This window comes from Barbus barbus (genome assembly GCF_936440315.1).
Source record: "Barbus barbus genome assembly, chromosome: 39".
NCBI classification, from domain to species: Eukaryota; Metazoa; Chordata; class Actinopteri; order Cypriniformes; family Cyprinidae; genus Barbus; species Barbus barbus.
Genome location: NC_136717.1, coordinates 21,016,007 through 21,036,483, shown reverse-complemented (window position 1 = coordinate 21,036,483; position 20,477 = coordinate 21,016,007). Strand labels below are relative to the sequence as shown.

At 34.7% G+C, this 20,477-nt stretch overlaps 3 protein-coding genes across 3 annotated transcripts; 1 reads left to right on the top strand and 2 right to left on the bottom strand.

Moving 5' to 3' along the window:
- Window positions 1-1,817: 1,817 nt before the first annotated feature.
- On the bottom strand, window positions 1,818-5,255 carry LOC306859035 (CD82 antigen; the record flags this gene model as incomplete). Its single annotated transcript, XM_079399843.1, has 9 exons — window positions 5,131-5,255; window positions 4,908-5,020; window positions 4,560-4,638; window positions 4,257-4,372; window positions 4,097-4,171; window positions 3,873-3,974; window positions 3,589-3,753; window positions 3,412-3,495; window positions 1,818-2,183 (listed from the first exon to the last, which is right to left on the bottom strand). The coding sequence occupies exons 2-9, from the start codon at window positions 4,971-4,973 to the stop codon at window positions 1,818-1,820; spliced, it is 1,053 nt and encodes a 350-aa protein (XP_079255969.1). The 5' UTR covers window positions 4,974-5,020; window positions 5,131-5,255.
- A 2,059-nt stretch (window positions 5,256-7,314) lies between these two features.
- Window positions 7,315-9,141, top strand: LOC306858317 (U6 snRNA-associated Sm-like protein LSm8). Its single transcript, XM_079398771.1, has 4 exons — window positions 7,315-7,439; window positions 7,938-7,978; window positions 8,065-8,192; window positions 8,280-9,141. The coding sequence occupies exons 1-4, from the start codon at window positions 7,409-7,411 to the stop codon at window positions 8,368-8,370; spliced, it is 291 nt and encodes a 96-aa protein (XP_079254897.1). The 5' UTR covers window positions 7,315-7,408; the 3' UTR covers window positions 8,371-9,141.
- On the bottom strand, window positions 8,619-18,834 carry tymp (thymidine phosphorylase). The gene is made up of 10 exons (XM_079398770.1): window positions 18,788-18,834; window positions 14,515-14,686; window positions 14,218-14,414; window positions 13,948-14,046; window positions 13,002-13,131; window positions 12,805-12,923; window positions 11,558-11,720; window positions 11,200-11,427; window positions 10,856-10,996; window positions 8,619-9,903 (listed from the first exon to the last, which is right to left on the bottom strand). Exons 2-10 carry the CDS (start codon window positions 14,648-14,650, stop codon window positions 9,749-9,751), a joined length of 1,368 nt encoding a protein of 455 aa, XP_079254896.1. The 5' UTR covers window positions 14,651-14,686; window positions 18,788-18,834; the 3' UTR covers window positions 8,619-9,748.
- Between the last annotated feature and the right edge of the window lie 1,643 nt (window positions 18,835-20,477).

Here is a 20,477-nt window from a genome sequence, read left to right as displayed (position 1 = left end):
TTAATGCAAAAATTAGATTAGCTGTTTTTGCAATTGGTTTGTTGATGCCACTTGGTTTGATATTTTGTATGTAATGCAATTCATACATTATATGTACTTAAGGGTTCAAATACTTTTGCCAAATTTTTATTTTATTTTTTTAATGCTAATGGGATTTGCACCAATTCTTCAGTAAATATCTACTTAAATTTCTATGTGTTCTGCACAAAGCTGGCCTTTGGCTTCGGAATATTTCCCACGAGTCCTATGGACTGCATTTACAAAGTGTTTGCTTTTTGGTCATTTTTGGAGCTTGACAGGCCATTGTCGCAATATAAGAGCAGAACAAATGAGAGATTTCAGTATTGACCTACATTTTGATCTGTTCTGTGCAAAGCTCTCATTTCGCTTTAGAATAATGTCCATGAGTCATATGAACTATAGTTTTTTACAGTACGTTTTTGTTATTTTTGGAGTTGACAAGCATTGTCACATTATAAGAGCAGCATAAACATTCTTCAAAACTTCTCATGTAGCGTTCCACTAAAGTCATGAATAACATGAAAGTGAGTAAATGACAATTTTCATTTTTAGATAAACTATTCTTTGAAAATAGAACTTAAAAGTCCCTTTTATGTTATTTTTGAATCATTTTTGTGTCACCGTCCCATCTTATTTGAGACAGACCTAAAAATCCCCATTGACTCATTGTGCATCACTCTGTCCAGAGCAGAATCAGGTACTGGCAGTGGAAATCTCAAGCTCTTCTCCATGTAGCTTTCTCATCGTCTCCATCAATGCGTGCGCTGTCAACTGTTGTCGTAAAGCATGACTGCCAACTCATAACCACACGAGGTCGGTAATGTCACCATGGCTATCATCAACCGCAGAGCGATTGTAACAAAGGGCCCTCTCATGCGGACAGACACGCTGCTCTTTATAGCCAATTGAGAGTGTCGTCCATCAAACTTCAGTCAAAGCCCACTCTTGACTCGCCGACTCAGCTTCCGACACACACACACATACATTCACACACTAAACAGCCCTCAGTGTCATTAATATCAACTCTTGACTCATAAAGCAGGTCTGAGTGTGCAGTGATTTACAAAACAACCTCTCGAATCATCCGAATATCACAACTGAGGGCAAGGAATCTCCATGGCACGAAAAGCAAAGGATGACTAACGGTTTACACGCATCTTAAATACAGTTTGTGTGTTTTTTGTTCTCTATTGATTAGTAATAATCAAAATAATATAAATATAGCATTTGTATATAAAACACGTTTATTTTAAATTGTATGGTTCAAGTCGAAATCATGTAGATTTTTATTCTTTTTACCATATAACAGTGTTTTAATAATAATGTTGCTAGTTATATTGTGTGGATTGTCTCATATTGGATATAATTTCAGGTCAGTATTTTTATATAATTACACTACTACAGTTATAAAATACCTGTAAACTTGTCATGTGGCATTAAAATAAAAGGAAAACTTGCAATAAAATCTGCCAGAAAAAGGAGTTAATTGTCTGTCATCAAACCCTGAGCTGTGACTTCTACAGAAATATTTTGTCTTCAAAAGCCTTTGACCTTAGAGGTCTGGAATGAATTGTTTGAGAAAAAGATGCTGGTTGTCTTTAAAATGACAAATGATACTCCTGGGAACAGGCACTAACCTGAACTTAGTGAAACAAAACAATGGTCTTACAAGAAGGTTTTAAGTGTCTTTGCTCAGGCACAGACCACAGCCTGCTCTTTATACAGAACGCTATTTTTAAAACAGCAAATTAGCCCATCCCAATCTGATCACGTTACATGCGAGAAGAAATCTGGCTTCAGTAATCATCAGGATTGTAGCTCTGATGGTAGCTCTGGTGCTGCATGTGTCCCTGACCATAACTGCCATTGTAGCTCCGCTGGTGTTGCAAATTATGATGGCTATTGTACATTTGACTGTTATCCGGTTCGTACAATTCAGGATTATTATACTGGTCATAATTCCCATCAACATATCCACCTTGATGATAGTAGCCATTGTCCATTTGAGTATCAAACTGCTGATTTTCCATACTGTACTGCTGGTTTTCAGGCTGCGCTGCAGGATTCTCCTCCATGGCATTCAGTAGGTTACTGGGATGCAGTTCCCTCGTCTTACGGCCAATGCATTTGAAGGTTTGGATGGCAAAGATAAACTGCAGAATCTGAGCATTACGAGACAAAACAATCCGAAATCATTTAGATTTTTAATAGAAAATTAAGCTTCAGTCACTAAAATGCATTCTATTCTTATTATTTAAATTTTTATTTTATTTTATTTTATCCCAGGTTAAATGTGCTTGCAAGGGAGAGATCAACAACAGTTTTTATTTTTATTTATTTATTTTTATTTTTTTGCAGTATAAGTCAAAGATCAACTTACATGATGGTTACATTAACTTACATAATGATTGCACAATGCATTTCCAAGAAGGAATATACAACAATTGTTTTTTTATTTTATTTTATTATTTATTTTATTTTCTCATTTTAGGTTCAATACAAGTTCAGCTCTGTCACTGAAATGAATTGCATTATACACTTACAAGGTAGAAATATACACCAATTTTTATTTTATTTAATTTTATTCCAGGTTAAATACAAGTTAAGCTCAATACACTTGAAAGGGAGAAATATCCAACAATTACTTTTTGGTTTTATTTTTGCTGTCTAAATCAACCATGCTAAACTTGTATTGCATTATGCGCTTCCAAGGGAGAATATACAACAATTGTTTTTTATTTTATTATTTATATATTTATAATTATTTTATTTGATCTTAGGTTAAATACAAGTTATCACTTAAATTAATTGCATTATACACTTACAAGGTAGAAATATACAACAATAATTTGCGACCCTGGACCATGTAGCAATGCCAAAAATCATTAGGATATTAAGTAAAGATCATGTTCCATGAAGATGTTTTCCTATCGTAAATATATCAAAACTTAATTTTTGATTAGTAATATGCATTGCTAAGAACTTCATTTGGACAACTTTAAAGGCGATTTTCTCAATATTTAGATTTTTTTGCACCCTCATCTTCCAGATTTTCAAATAGTTGTATCTCGGTCTGTTGTATCTCCTATTCTAACAACCATCCTAGCTTATTTATTCAGCTTTCAGATGATGTATAAATATTAATAAAAAAAAATTGACCCTTATGACTGGCTTTGTGGTTCAGGGTCACATTTTTATTTATTTTATTTATTTGTGTATTTTTTCCTGTAGAAGTCAAAGATGCTTAACTTGTGTAATGCACCTCCAAGGGAGAAACATACAACAGTTATTATTGTTGTATTTTTTTATTTTAGCTAAATCTAAGATGCTTTTATTTGATTGGTTTCATATTATGTGAAAAATCATTAGATTTTTTTGGTCTCTCCTCACCTGAATCAAAAGAAGTCCAACATCCATTCCAAATATTACGATTATATTCATCTCCAGCCAGTCCACTAGTTCCTTCTCACAGCCCTATCACCCAAAAAAACTGCTTTAGTTTGCAAATTAAAACAAGGAGGATAAGTAAAATGGTTGTAATGATGGAAAAAAGGCAACATATGTTACCGTTTCATAGATGTCTGATCCGTTTCCAAAGCTGTGTGTTCCAAGCAGAATTACAGGGCAGATACCGTTAAAACAGGAGCAAGGGTAGATGTCAGTCTCCCCCCAGGACTTAATAACGGTGTTATTCCTCCATTCATTTGAGGTCACCCTACCACAGCATTTTGCCTATACAGCAAAAAAAATACACTTATATCAGAACACACCTTCCTATAGCTGATTGTCAGTTAAAAAAGTTACAATCATCATACACTCATCTTGCATTCAGATGTAAATCAGCCACATACAGAAGTCTGCACACTGTCTAGAAGTTTCCAAGACGTTTCGGTTTCATTTCCTCCATACTCCCTAATGATCTCGTCCACATTATCCCTCAAAAACTGCTCAATCTGGTAACATTCAAAACATGTGTTAGACAATTTGTTTAATCACTTTATCATTGGAATCTCGTGTGTAGTAGAAGCCAGCTGTGTTTTTCCTTACAGTATTTATAATTTATGTAAAAACTTGCCTTGTCTCTTCGTATTAATAGCACAAAGGTGATGAAAAGCTGACCCAGTATGATGACGATCAAGAAGCACACATACTGAAAAAACAGAGAAGAGGAAATGTTCACAGCAAGCTTTTATTGCATTATTAGTGTCTTTGTGCACTGCATGAATTATGCTTACAAATACGATGAAACATCGGCTCTCAAAATAGGCACCAGCACAACCCAGCAAGGACACAAAAACCACAACAAGGCCAATGAAAAAGAGCCCCCCAGCCACCACCTTCACTTCCTGTCCTGAGAGACCACACATTTTGCTTCATTAAAACCCCAAAATCAGATTAAAGGACACTAAAAATTGGCTACGGCAAAGTGGTATACTTTTTAATGTCCTGTTATAGGTAATCTGAGGCAAATTGCAGTAACATGCATTGTGTAAGCTGCTATTTTGAATAATGATAGACTGACAAACAGGAAAACTTACCAGAGCTGAGAACACTTACAAAGCTGTCCTTATCAAATAAAATCCAAGCAGAACACGCAAAAATGCTGATGCCAAGAATCTGTAGAGAACATGTAAATTGTTACTTGTTTGTACATGTCGCCATGCTTGAATTAAGTTTTTTTTTTATTTGACGAGTGCAGAAGTCTGTCTTTGCACATTGCTGGCAGAAAACAAGCTTAATCATATTACGAGCTGCATGTCAATGTCCACCGTATGATTAATATATTTGACTGCAGTCCAGGAAGTTCTTTCTTTGTAAGTGATAAACAAGAAATGTCTCTAAAATCCGTGCCAGTAACGTACAGATCTATGGTTATTTCATCTTACCACAAAGAGGGAATTGACAAGCATTAGAAAGAATTTCAAGATCTGAAGTTTGTCGTCTGCTTTCATGTTGCCTTTAACAAACTTTCACAGCTTCACATGAAATCTAAAACAGCCTGTGTGGAAACAGAGATAAGTCACAAGAAGATCATATTACTTGATGAATAGAAATGAAAAACAAATTAAACAAGTTTCCGTTGTTTAAATACCACTTTCAAAGAATTACCTGTACTGCTAAACCAGTTTCCCTTGTTAGTTGTCCAATTTGGTATGGTCTAAAAGTCTAAACTGTCGGAAAGATTTTATTTTATACATCCATTTTTCTTCCCCCGGTTCAAGTATGTGTGTTTCATATAGCATTTGTTACCATAATGGTTTCCTGGAGATCCTTCTAATGCATCTTAGGTTTAAAGTTCACTTCCTCATAACAACATAAATGATTAACTTTAACAATCACTTGTGTTGTGCTTTACAACAGCATGTGTCTGGTGTTTTCTATTGTAATGAGGAGACAGAGTTCAGAATGTGAAATGATCATCTAGTTTATTTCCTTTAGCTATGATTGTGCAATGGATTGTTTAGGGAATTATTGTTTCTCCAGCTTCATAAAGGTACCAAACCAAGAGCTGCCAGAGTTTTCATGTCTTTTTTTTTTTTTTTTTTTTTTTGGAAATATACAGTGGTAACATCATAGTTTGGACATTTATCCTGATAATACCAAAGTAATATTTGAAATACCATGTAAATAGCATCAATGTGATACTCTACAAATCAAAGTAGCGTCACTATTGCACCACCACAATACTTTTGTGTAAGTTCCATTGTCATCATCACCATCAGTATTTCCATCAGCCCCCACTGTGACTTTGAAACAATTTGTCTTTTCATCAAGAACTGATTCTAATCTCAAAGGTTGCTTGTTAGAAACCGTATTATACAGTGCCTATAGAAAGTCTTCATACCCCTTAATTTTTTTCACATTTTGTTGTTGCGTTATGTTAAACTGCTTTAAGTTACTTTTTTTCCCCACATAAATCTACACCTCACTCACCATAATGACAAAGCAAAAACCTGATTTATCACATCTTTGCAAATTTATTAAAAAGGAAACACTGAAAAAATGACATTGCATAAGTCTTCATACCCTTTGCTTTGACACTTGAAATTTAGATTTTAAATGTTTCTATACTCCGACTGGAGTTAACCTGTGGCAAATTCAGTTGATTTGACAATGATTTGGAAACGCACACACACCTGTCTATATAAAGTTTAACAGCTGAAATGGATGTCAGAGCAAAAATTAAGATATGAGGTCAAAGGAATGGCCTGCAGAGCTGAGAGACAGGATTGTGTTGAGACAGATCTGGGGAAGACTACAAAAAAATTATGCTGTGTTGAAGGTTCACAGGAGCATTTGGCCTCCATAATCCTTAATGGCTGAAGTTTAAAACAATCAGGACTCTTCCTAGATCTAGCCTCCTGGCCAAACTGAGAGGTGATCAAGACACTGATGGTCACTCTGGTTGAGCTATATGCAGATGGGAGAAACTTACAGAAGGACAAACATCACTGCGACACTCCACCAATCTGGGCTTGATGGCAAAGTGACTAAACCCAAGCTTCTCCTCAGTAAAGATACATGAAACCTTAATTGGAATTTACCAAAAATACACCCAAATAACTCTCAGACTATGGAAAAAAAGATTCTTTGGTCTGATGAACCTCAATTCCTTATTCATGTCTGAGGGAAACCAAGCACCGCTTATCACCTGCATTATACTATCCCAACGCTGAAGCATCCTGCAGTGGGGGTGTTTTCAGCGGCAGGGACTGGGGAAGTGATCAGAGAAGACTGAAAGCTGAATGCAGCTAAATACAGAGATATCCTTAATGAAAACCTGGTTCAGAGCGCTCAGGACCTCAGACTGGGCTGAAAGTTTACCTTCCAACATGACAATCACCCTCCGCACACAGCCAAGACAATGCAGGAGTGGCTTAGGGACGACTCTATGAACATCTTTGGAGAAACCTATAAATGGCTGTCCACCGATGGTCCCCAGCCAACCTGACAGAGTTTGAGATGATCTAAAGAGAAGAAAGGCAAAAAAACAACAAATGCAGATGTGCAAAGCTTGTTGTATCATTGTTGCCTGCTTTAACTAAGTTTTGAGTTAAGGGTATGAAGACTTGTGCAATGTCATTTTTTCAGTGTTTCCTTTTTAAGAAATTTGCAAAGTTTATGGGTATGAAGACTTTATTAGTTTAGGGGTATGAAGACTTTCTATAGCCACTGTGTAGACTTCCTTGTTAGAAACCTATAGCGTGCGCCATCTTCTGGATAAACATACATTACCCCAGGTTCGATTGCTCCTACTCGTCTAGTGCTGCCGCGATAGGTCATCGGCTACTCGAGTCTCTCCGTTCTAATTTCCGGTTCAGGTCGCAGCTGTGTTTCGTTGTAGTTGTGCTCAAGAACCGGTGGATTTAAACACGCTCCAGCAGAGATGTCTACCGCTCTTGAGAGCTACATTAACCGTATCCTTTGATGCACTTCATGATGGTGATGTTGTAGATCAGTGGCTGTTGTTTTCATGACAGTGGTTATGTGTTTCAATGGGCGCGCTATCATAGCGTGTTATGATAAGCATGATAAAGTCATTATCGTGTTTTAGTATACATGTATGAACGTAATGCATCAGATTTTATATGTACTACATATATACAGTAAATATGCATGATAAATTGTGTGTATGGTATGATTACTAAATATAAATGCATGCATTATCTCCATTACATAGAATTATTATGGATTAAGCGTACTACTATTTATACATTAATTATATATTGAGACTTGAACTGCGTATATAGTGTAGTGAGATGCATATTTCTATTTTTTATATACAGTATATACTTATGTATTTAATAACATATACACATACATATGGTTAATTGAATATGATGTATTCATGATGAATTATGATGTGTATAGAAGTCTTTATGAGCCTGATATGTCCTTAACTCACATTATTTAAGGGACGGTTGCCATCATCACTTCAGATGGCAGAATGATTGTGGTGAGTCTTTCTCATCTCCTTAAGTGACATTGCTTATGTGCATTAATAAAGGAGCCTGCTTATGACTTTTATTGTTTTGTATTTAGGGGACGCTAAAGGGCTTCGATCAGACGATCAATCTCATCCTGGATGAAAGCCATGAGCGGGTGTTCAGCTCTTCCCAGGGCGTAGAGCAGGTGGTCCTGGGACTGTATATTGTCAGAGGCGATAATGTGTATGTATTTGTGCTACTTATTTACATTGTTTAAAGCAACTGCAGACTTTATTGGATTTTAAAGGCTTGTTTATGTTTGTGTTTCAGGGCTGTAATCGGTGAAATCGATGAAGAAACAGATTCTGCGCTGGATCTTGGAAACATAAGAGCAGAACCGCTCAATTCTGTGGCACACTGATGCCTCCCGAACCAGGACAGAAAAATCCACATTTAGATTAAATTCCCTGTCTCCCTTTTGAAGACGTACCCTAGGACATCTGCAGGCATCAAAAAGCAGCAATGTTATTTGCTTTTTTAATCTTGGAAGAAAATAGACTGAATGCATATCCTTTTTTACGTGTGTTGAAATAAAAAATGGAAAAGTATTTGATTTAAATATTTCTTTTTATTTTTGATGGAAGCAAAAAAGACAAGGCAAAGGTGACTGATGTAAGTAACTGAAACTTGAGCAAGACTGTCTAAATGACTGACTAAAAATAAATAGTAAAATATGACAAATCTCTCAAAGAAATATCCAGGTTATATTTCACAACAAAGTCAAAAGGAATACACATTTTTATTGCATTATGAAAATTATTTTTTTTTTTTTTGTGACAGTTAAGCATTTTCCCAAAATAAAAAACCCTTCATTATGATAATGTAAAAAATTATATATGGATTTCATTTTAATAAAAATCACATTAATGAAAATGTTGGTGACTGATATTCTGGAAATTGATCACAAAAATGTCACAATAGCAAAAAAAAAAATAATCTTAGTATTACTTTGCTTTTGAATTTGGGATGAACTATGAAATGTGTGTTTTTTTAGATATGTCTCCAGATATTCAAAACCAGCTTTTATTTTAAGGATGAAGAATATATAGAGGTTCATTTTGGACATGATTTGTACCACTACTTAGCAGCAAAGATCATCTCTTCTCCAACCTCCATTTATTAAAAAAGATAACCACACTGATTAATTGGTTTGATTAAATACACAGAGAAAGACTTCATTTAAAAATATAAATGAAGCACCAGTGTTACACTTTAAAGGCATTTTGAAAACCAACACTGATTGTGGAATCAGATTCCTTTTACCTTCTGACAAATCTATGAGTATCTCAAGGCATCATCGTAGATGCTTTTTATACAAGAAGGAGAGCTGACCCTGTAATCTGAGATTCTGGAGCGCTTTGTGGTCAGTAATGCTGCAGTTCCTCTGCGAGTGAGTGGTGGCAGCATTTCATCTGTGTACTCAATCCTGCTCCAACACACCTGGCTGCAATTTCAACTTCAAGCTGAAGGCTTTGATCATCTGGTTTAGGTGATTTTGTTTAGAGCTGCAACTGAATTTTACAGGACGGGATTGAGCAGACCTTGGCTACAATAATATTCCAGCTACTGGCAAGCAAGTATGTTTAAAGATTTTCCCGATTCAGAGCTCAAAGGTCAGTGTTGTTCATTGTCATGTGTTTCTGGTAAAAACTCCCTAGTGCTTCATATAAAGAAAACAGTTTCTTGGTAACAGTACATTCAAAATATAATACTTAAAATACGTTTCAAATGAGGCTGCGTTATGACATGCTGGGATTATCTGGGTAGATGAATTCTGCCACACGTGACACTGCCTTGTATTTGTCATGGCTGCCAATGACCAAGGCTTTCTGCAGGTCAGAATAGTGTGGATTCAGATTTGGGCAATTGTGATGAATCCTGATCCATGGTTGACCTGCCAATTGAATCAGTAGGGTATAAATACAGATTTGTCTGAATAAATAATATACAGAGATATAAAGGTAGGCTATATTTGAAAAACTGTACTACTACAGTACTACTCAAAACAAATTGGCACTAAGTATACATGCAAATTTAATATTTTCACATTTGCAAAATGGTGGGTTATAAATCCCACAATGCAATTTGGCATTTAAAAAAAAAGAAAAGTGATTTCATTTTTGATTTTGACATGAAATATGACCTACATAGTACGAGTGATTATATCAGATTTAACATTTTCACATTTTTGAAAATGTTTAGTTTACAGCATAGCATACTACAGTGGGTGATATATACCACAATGCAATTTAACCTATTTCCAGTGTGATTAATGAACCAAAAAAAAATCTTAAAATTAATATTATTATAAAATATGATATGAACTATGATCTAATACTCATGGGTGAATATTTCAGATTTAACCTTTTCCTTTTTTTTTTTTTTTTTTGCAAAAATGTTTACAACTATAGCACACTATGATGGATAATATATCTCACAATGATTGGTGGATCACATACAGTATCTCACAATTGACTCATTTCCACTGGGATGAATGAACCAGAAACAATATTAATATCAGTCTTGACTCATCATTTGATAGGACTGCCAAATGTTTTATGCAAAATCGGATTATAAATTAAATAAAAAAATAAATAGCTATTTTAAATTACATTTAAAAATAACAGTATTTTATTTCTCGGACAACTGGCAACAATTTGCTGAGATAAACATGCATTGTGGTGAAGTGTGTCTTTTATATACTATCACTATTGCATAGTGTTTATTGTTGCATATTGAAAACTTCCACATCCTTTTTTTTTTTTTTAGTTCTCAGTATACTTTTTTAGTTAGAGGTACCTTTTTTTTATTCCAAACAGTCATATATTTAGATAAATGAGACTAACCTTTCTGTACCTGCTGTCCCATCTCAACCAAGATCTGTGCTCCCACACTATGATCGATTTCCTCTCCCGATTTTGTACGCCCTGCACCTAGTTTATGCAGCACTTCAGCCAGGGCCAAACCGTCAATGTCCAAAACGGCTCCTGTCAATCAAACAGTTCACACATACACATACACACAATGGCTGCAGCTGAGATAATGGACGTGATGACTGCATGTAGATGAATAACAGTGAATATTAATAGCGCACTCTGTGCAATCTATTTATAATCATGCCTGTGCTGTTAGCGTTATGTAAAATAATTAACATATTTGATTTTCAAACAAGAACATGGAACATAATTACCATCATCTAGCACCTCGAGCTCTGCCTGATGCGCTGCACGCTTCATGTGCTCAAAGTAGTCGGTCTCGTTTAAACACAGGGAATGTGCAACATCTGCAGACACACCCTGAGCCACCAGCATCGCTTCAAACTTTTTCAGGGCTTCTCCATTCTCCAGTTTCACAGCAATTTCAGTTTTTCCGCTCTCTGGAGTACCGGAGTGGCCACACATCCACAACAGATACCCACCTAAACACAATGAAAGCTTTTATGCTTGCTTGTTGCAGACATTTGGGGCCAGTTTGTCTTGAAGGACATCACAATTTAGTTCTGTTGTGTCATCTTACAGTATTATGTTTAGATGGGTCCGTCTACTTACCTAAATTTGTGACCAGTTCCTTGAGATCATCTGACCCTCGTCCTTTAAGACACTCAAGGGCTTCACACACCTCGACCGCATTTCCCACACTCTGGCCAATGGGGGCATCCATTCGGCTGAGCACCGCCCCTGTCTTCACACCCAACTTGTTGCCTGCACCGACCTATTGGCAAATGGACACTGTTATTGTATAACAGTTCAATTGAGAATCACTTTTAAATGGCAATTCAAATCCTGAATTGGGTTCGAATTTGATTTAAGGTTGCAAACAGAATGCGGAATTATAACCGTTTTGTTCTAGAATGTCACTTTCTTACAAAACATGATGTGCATTTAATAGCATTTTTGCTTTCAACAACCATTTGTAAGGTTGAGATGTCTTGTATTCACCACAAAAGCAAAATATATACAACAAAATACCACAAATACATGATTTCTATCTTCCACTAAGCCAGGTTACAACTGGGCTACTTGTTCAATTCTCAGCCGATTTTCACATGTATGAATGATTCTGAAGACATTATTTTATGGCAATTTCTGATTTTCACTTTTTCCACTCCGTTGCAGCATATAAATGAAACAATAGATTTTAAATACTTATTTTTGTCATATTAAAACTTTTGACATTTGACAGCTTTTGTTATTTTGATAAGTGCTTTAAAGCTGATAAAAAAAAAATATTTTGTGAAAATCATGATGTACATGATGTAGAGTTTTTACAAATATCTTTAAACTTCTCATAATCAAATTATGTATTAATTCATTAATTTATTTATTTCAAATCAGCAGATTTTTTTTTCAAAGATACACAGCTGTGTTATAGTTTATAGCGTCGCTTGAAAGTTTTGAAAAAAGCATAAGTCCTGAATTTATTAGATTTATAGGCCCTATGGACAGAAATAACTATAGAGAGATACTGGAGATATGTTAGAAATGCCAAATATAGAAATTTGAATTTAGTGTATATATTTTAATGTAATTAATAAATTAACTTTAAATAAGCTTAATTTCCCAGAATCTATATTAACTGTGTTTAAATTATTTTAATTGCAATTCAATTTGTTATTCCAATTCAAATTCCTTTGTTCAGTTTAAATTCACACTCATGAATTCTTCCGTTCTGAACACTGGTGGACACATAAACAGCATATTTCGAATCAAGTGAACTTTCTAAAAATAACAAAAAACATATATGTTGCATGATTATTATAGTGATAATATAGTGTAAACGCTAAAAGCTCTCTTACCAGTGACTGAGCAAGATGCCGAGCGCTATTTAAATCTTTATACAGAGCAGCTTTGCCAAACTTCACATCTAACACAAGAGCACTCAGACCTTCAGCTCCTTTCTTAGAGATGATGGAGCCTGTGCAGAACATGGACAACAACAATCATGAGAAGTGGGCTTAACACTGCAATGAGAAGTTTTTCAGGTTAATCTTACTGATGATAAGAGGAAGACTATCAACAGTTGATGTGGTGTCTCTGATGGCGTAGAGAGCACGATCTGCTGGAACTAGCCTCTCTGTCTGTCCCACAATACAACAGCCCACATCCTCTAGGATCTGCTTCACCTAGAAACATATAATATAAAAACAGTCCAATCACATAATGAGTCATGAAAATTATTAAGAAAAATATGTTCATAAATGTTAATAAATAAATATCTGGTTTATTTGTCACTCTGCATCTGGATATTTTATGACTATATAAATTTTGCCTAATATACTACACAATTAGGCTACTGTAGTAATAGTGCAATGGCAATAACCTTTTACTGAGTTCTGACTTCTAACTTTGCCCAGTAAGAAGTGTGTTATGAAATATTGTATACTAAATCTCTGGTTTGGGAGAAACCGCATGCTGTGATGAATCAGTACATGGGCTACATTCATTTACATAGATTTAATTTTATAAGGATTACAGTCAGTGGTAAAAATTGATTTGATGACGCTCATATTGAATAACAACATTAATTAGCAGGGTTTTATGATGTCAGTACGCATTAGTCACTTCATTTAGATGAGTGTTGTCCTGAACAGATGATTATGTGCTGCTGTCAAATCTAAACTATTTTTATAGCTATTGATCAAATGTTATATTAATATTAAATGTTATATTCTTGACATCCTTCTGCTCATCATGTTTTTAAAAATGTACGCAACCTGTAAACCAGCAAACAAACAAATTTCCCACTAATGACTCATGAGGCTTTCAAAATTGTGTTGCAAAGAGTTTCACTGTTTTCTGCCAGAACTGTTAGACTGGGGAATACAATCAGGATAAGCTCACATTAACTGTAACTTGAATAATGATAATACTTAAAGAAATAAAACAACTAGTCAAACCAGTTAGAGCATCATTTGAAGTTTAAATAAATCCCACATTACCTGTTCAACTGACTGGTTGACTTTAAACCCAGGTATAGACTCCAGCTTGTCCAGGGTGCCACCTGTATGTGCCAGTCCTCTTCCACTTATCATGGGTATCTAGAAAAAAATCCCTACATATCTTAAGCATCTCAGCTGCATTCGTTTTAAAAATAAATTCAGAGCGGTTGGTAGTGGAAAATGTAATTGAGTAGAACTGTGCCCTAGTAATAGTGCAGAATCGGCCAATTTTAATCCATTTTGCATCATAAAAATAATTAATTTCTATACCTTACAGCCACATGCAGCCAGAGCAGGAGCAAGTGGAAGGCTGACTTTGTCTCCGACTCCACCGGTTGAGTGTTTGTCTACCACAAGCCATTCTTTCGGCCATTGAAACGTCTCTCCAGAGTTCATCATCTCTCTCGTCAATGACAGGGTTTCTTCATCAGTCATGCCCTTCTGCCATATGGCCATTAGCATAGCACCTGTGCAGGTGCAGCACAATTATTTTTGAAAAATTCCACCCAAACATTTTCTTAGTTTGTGTCTTAACTGTAATCTGAGTTTATGTGATCATGCTCTTACCTATTTGACTCTTCTGGATGGCTCCTGATATGACTCCTTGTACAAAAGTGCCTATTTCTGCTCTGCTGAGTTGGCCACCGTCTCGTTTCAGCTTTATAACCTCAGGGAAACTAATAGTGTTGTCTTTAGATGACATCCTTACATCTGATTATGTGTCGTCTTCAGTCAACGGCTGTGTGAGGCATAAAACAGGAACTTTGTCCAGAGGAAATGTTGCAAGGGTTAGATTTTACCCAAATTGTGCTAAAGTTGATTTAATTACATAATGACATCTGTCCAGCTCCAAAAACAAAAATCTTTCTGTTTAAGTTATCAGAGAGAGATGGTAGTATACGTTGTGTCAAAATGATTGATTTTATTACCATCATAAAAATTCAACCCCCCTCCCATAACTGGACACCTGTTTTGTACACCCCCCAGCCCCCGTCTAAGCAGCCATCTGGTTATTCACCTTATAGTGAACTTAAGGAATTTATGACAATGTGTTTGTGTGTGTGTGGGGGGACCAATGTTATGTGCTTTAACTTTAAATGATGAAAAAATGTGTTAAAATTAGGTTACACAAGTTTTCTTCTAAACAAACGCCCGCAGGAAAATAAAAAAGTTGTTTGTTTTGTCTTTAGCTATTCACACTTAATTCCTATAATAGGCCTTTGATTTCTGTCAAGCTTCTGCCTTGGTATAACCCAGGCTTTTTTTCACTTTAAAAATTAGGTTACACAAGTTTTCTTTTAAACATTCACCTCTAACATACAGGAAAATTTTATTTTATTTTAGTTATTCACACTTAATACCTTTTATTTACTCTTTGATTTTGTCAATCTTAAAACTTCTAGTGTGCTGTGTCGGTTAAAACGTACTTATGCGCACGTAAACTGGTATGAAAGCGAATGTTTTGGCGGCGGTCTTTGGATTTCAGTCATAATTAGACGACTAAACTTTCTACAACATCTTACGAAATGTACTAAATGTTTCGTCTCACGCAGTGGTGTGAAATGAGAAAGCGTGCTGCGCGTCTGGCTGCATGATCACTGAAACGGTCTTATCTGATCAACAGACTCGTCGTAAAACATCTAAAGTTTCTGCGGATTCAACTCATTTGCAATCTAATGAGTTTTTGAGGGGATCTGGCGTCGTAGACTTTGTTAGAACGTGGTTCATTGATTAAAACAGATCGTCTTTCTAACATGTTCAGCGATCAAAGCATCTCTATGGCATCTATACGATGTGCACCTGCGCGTGTGTCTGTGCACCTCTGTCGAAGGTTTAGGCAAAAGTTCGCTGACCGGTCAAAGGAAGTGTGGCCCTATTGAACCTTTTCATGACACATATCTGGTGAAGTTAGGTATAGTTGAGAATTGAGTATTTATAATCTATTCGAATGGCGGGGTTTAACTAACGTTCAGGATGTGATGAGATAGTCAAAGAAGAAGGCGATAACCACAAACTTAAATAAATACAGGTCCCCAAAGATGACGGTTTTAATAAGACGGTCTATGCTGTAGGAAAACATTCTTTAATTTACTTCATTTTACCTAGTTTTATTTCTTTTTTTCACTCATATATTTTTCAACCGTCAACACAAACACACACACACACACACACACGCACGCACACAAACACTCAACACATCTACACGTAAACATCCACATAAACAACCATACAGTTAAATATTTAAACTTTTATGATGTCTCATACAAACCTTTTTTAAAGAACGTTTAGAATCACGCTGGGTATCTTTACAAGGTGATGAAAAGCAGCATTATTAAACAATGATATAACTTTTGTTTTAACAAATAAGTTTTTAGATCTTTCAAACCTAAAATCATGATCCTTTAGACTAGAGCAAGGATTAGAAGCAGTCAAATGATCCTCTGAGTAACGCAAGACACTTACAGAGATTTTTCTTTAGGAATTGGACCTAAATTAGATAGATAAAGAAAACACACACACACACACACAAATCTGAGTATGCTAAATTTTAAATACGAGCAAAATCGTATATGTTGTTTTTACTTTTTGTTGTTATTTAAGAAATGTTTTCATTTTAATCTAGACTGTAGATAGTATGTGTACTGTAAAAGAACAAATATACATTTCACTTAAAACTTCTCCGTAAATAATTACACAGTTTTAACATGTTTAAAAAGTTTTAAACACTTTGTGTGTCCCTAAAGTAAGTCATGATGTCTATTGTCTTTAAATTAAACTTTAGCATGTAAAACATATGCAAAGTTCAATATTACTGTTAAAAATAGTATAATAAAACACAAACACTCACATAAAAACAAAAACACACACACACACACACTAAAACAAACCCTATACAGTTAAACATTTAGACTATTATGATGTGTACTATTTATGTTTTCATCTCTACAAGATGATGAAAAGCAGCATGATTAAACAATGATATAACTTTTGTTTTAACAAATAAGTTTTTAGATCTTTCAAACCTAAAATCATGATCCTTTAGACTAGAGCAAGGATTAGAAGCAGTCAAATTATCCTCTGATTAACGCAAGACACTTACAGAGATTTTTCTTTATGAACCTATATTAGACTGAAAATTACTTAAGGTTGTCTGCAACAAAAGTATAAGGTCCCACAAATGCTTCTCAGAATCTTTACAACAGATTAGACTTTCTTTCTCACTTTAAAAACGGTATTATTAACCGCAGAGTTTAAATGTAGCATTTGTTCACAGTATAATGTTCTATTAAAATAAAAACAACTGGTCTATATAGGTTTATTTGACTAAGATTTGATCAAATAACTGATATAAGAAACATGCAAATATTTGATAAGTCCATCTTATCACACCACAACCTGACGTGTCTGATGGTTTATGATGATATCTTACTGATACAGCGTTAAGGTGTTAAGTGTCTGTAAAATAGTTTAAAAAGTCATCTTTTTAGCTTTCACGTAGGATTTGTGTCCACGCTCATGTGGTTTTTGTGTAACAGAATCCTGAGACAAATGAAAACAGAATGTGTGAAAGGCTTTTCTCTTTAAGATATTTGTAATGACAGACTAAAAGCTTTATAAAACAATTGTGTGTATGCATTTCTCTCGTACATGTATACAGTAACCGATGAATACACAAAACAGTATTAATACATAACCTCATAAATTCAGCGTGATTCTATCATATCAATCAATAATAAAATATTTAATTTATATACCGTATCTGACTTTCTCTTCAAAACACAATAAACTTTCTTACGACTTTTTTAAATGTGTTGAACAACCGGTTTTGGGGGAAAACCGTATAGTGTTGTGTTTCTAAGTTAGGATGCTTGTAGTTAATCCCGTCTTTATCTAAAACATTTTTGTATTCAAACTGTCTCACGCACACACACACACACACACACACACGTTGGTTTTTGTGGTTTATGGGGAGTCTCCATAGGAGTAATGGTTTTTATACTGAACAAACTGTGTGTGCTATTGCCCTACACCAACCCTACACCTAAACTTAGCCCTCACCGGAGACTTTGTGCATTTTTAGATTTTCAAAAAAACACATTTAGTATGTTTTTTTAAGCCTTTTGAATTACGGGGACATAGGCAGTGTCCTCATAAACCACCTTCATATTGTAATACCTCTGTCATACCCACGCCATTATACAAATTTGTGTCCTCATAAACCACATAAACATGTACACACGCACACACAGCTTTCCCGGTCAGCCGCAAATTGCCAACAATATTCTTAACTTTGTTTTATCATTCAGCTGTAGCTAAAACCCTATAACGGAGTTATACTATAGATGCTGAAAGAGCTCATTAACCTGTTTAACTCTAAAAATGTTAACAATGTCGCTTACGACTAGTTTAACAAACAAGGGAACGCTCATAAAACAAGTCTGGAAGCGATTTGAAGCATTCTAACAACAAGTACAACCGCTGCAGAAAATAGCCCCGCAGTAAACTCCGGATGTGATATCGACCGACTTATCAGATGTTCAACATATTATCACAAGGTCTTGCTTATAGTTTATGATGAAATTCGAAAAATATAAGAACACAACCAGATCCTAACGCTATTTCACGAAATAACGCAACAACGGGTGCTCCGTTTCGACATATGGTAAAACAGACTTGACGTGTATAAGTATATCGTATTCTTATATATATATATATATATATATATATATATATATATATATATATATATATATATATTTGTTTAGGCTAAATACGTTTTAACAGTTCTTTTTGTTTTTGTTTTCACAAAGATGTTAAATTGAACGTGTGTAACTAATACCTCATTCAAACGTTGCGGCCTTTCAGGTCAGCGAACTACAATACCCAGCATACGCCTCAGACTACAAACATGGCCGTCGGGGATCCATATCCCAAAATTTTTTTTTTTTGTTTTTTTTTTTTATTATTTCAACAACATTATAACAGAACAAAATAGGCTAACAAATACAACTGTAAATCCTTTCAGACTGAGACATTCATATTATTCATACTATAACAGAGAAATAAACCACCATACCAGATATTAATCCAAATGAAACAAATAAAATAAAATAAATAAAGAATACATTCATGCATCCTTAAGCAACGTAGGGGATCAAACAAAATCACACTTATTAAACAAATCAAATAATTTCTTGGCCTTTTCCTTTCTCATAATTTTTAGGGCCTCTATATACATGGCAAGCTCCTTTTTAAATACAATAAGCTGGGGTGCTATTTTCAAAACTTTACACTTGTGAATAAAGTATTTTAACATGAGAAGTAAACAGTTTACAACAAAGTCTAAACTTTTGTTCTCCAAATGAACTCCAAATTTCAGCATGTCCCAAGTAATAGATGGAAAAATAGATATTCTTTGTTTAATCCAAATACATACTTCAGTCCAAAATGAATTAACCAGATTACAATGAAGAAATAGATGTTCAACAGTTTCTGCATCCTTATTACAGAATTGACAAATATTATCGTCCACATTAAATCTTAATCTCAAAAATTCCTTAGCAGGATAAATATCGTACAAAATTTTAAAGTGCACTTCTTTATATTTTGGTGGAAGAGGGAATAACAAATACTTGCATCTAAATTCATTAATTGATTTCCTATTTAGATGTTGAAAAATATAGTTCCTTCTTATTGGACCAGGATGGCATTCCTGCACAAGACAATTTCTTAAAAACTTATTAGTACATTTCTTGTCTACAAAATTTATACTGCCTAATTTAAGATCCAAAATCTTGGGAATAATACTAGAATATGTTAAAATCCCCTTTAACATATTAAGGAATGGTAAAGGAATACTCTTAATAACTCTCAAATAAACTTTTTCCTCACACTTAAAATTGAATTTGGTGCAGAAATCATTAAATCCAAGAAGGCAGCCATTCTTATCCATAATGTGCAGCACTGACCAAATACCTCTTTGCCACCAGTCCTCCAAAAATAAAGATTTCCTTTGAAATAAAATGCAACGATTATTCCATAAAGAAACATTGTGAGGACTGAAATTATGTTTAAACAACATTTTCCAATACAAGAGGACTTGTTTATGAAAATCCGACAGTTTAAATGGAATTTTAGATATCTCAAAGTCACAATGTAGAAAAAACTTTATACCTCCAAATTGTTTAAACAAACTGGATGGAATTGCAAACCAGTATGAATGCTCATTACTAATAAAAGACTGAAGCCATTTAAGTTTAAGTACCCCATTCATAATATCAAAATCTATTGCCTTTAACCCACCATCCTCATATGCTCTTATTATATCATTTTTCCTTATATAGTGGTACTTCTTTCTCCAGATGAAATCAAAATTAAGTTTATTAATTGCTTTTATCTTTCTGGAAGAAATTGGCAATGAAAAACCTGGGTAAATTAATCTAGAGATACTATCGATTTTCGATAACAATATTCTCCCGAAAATTGTGATATCCCTCTGTAACCAAGAATTCATAATTAATCTACATTTT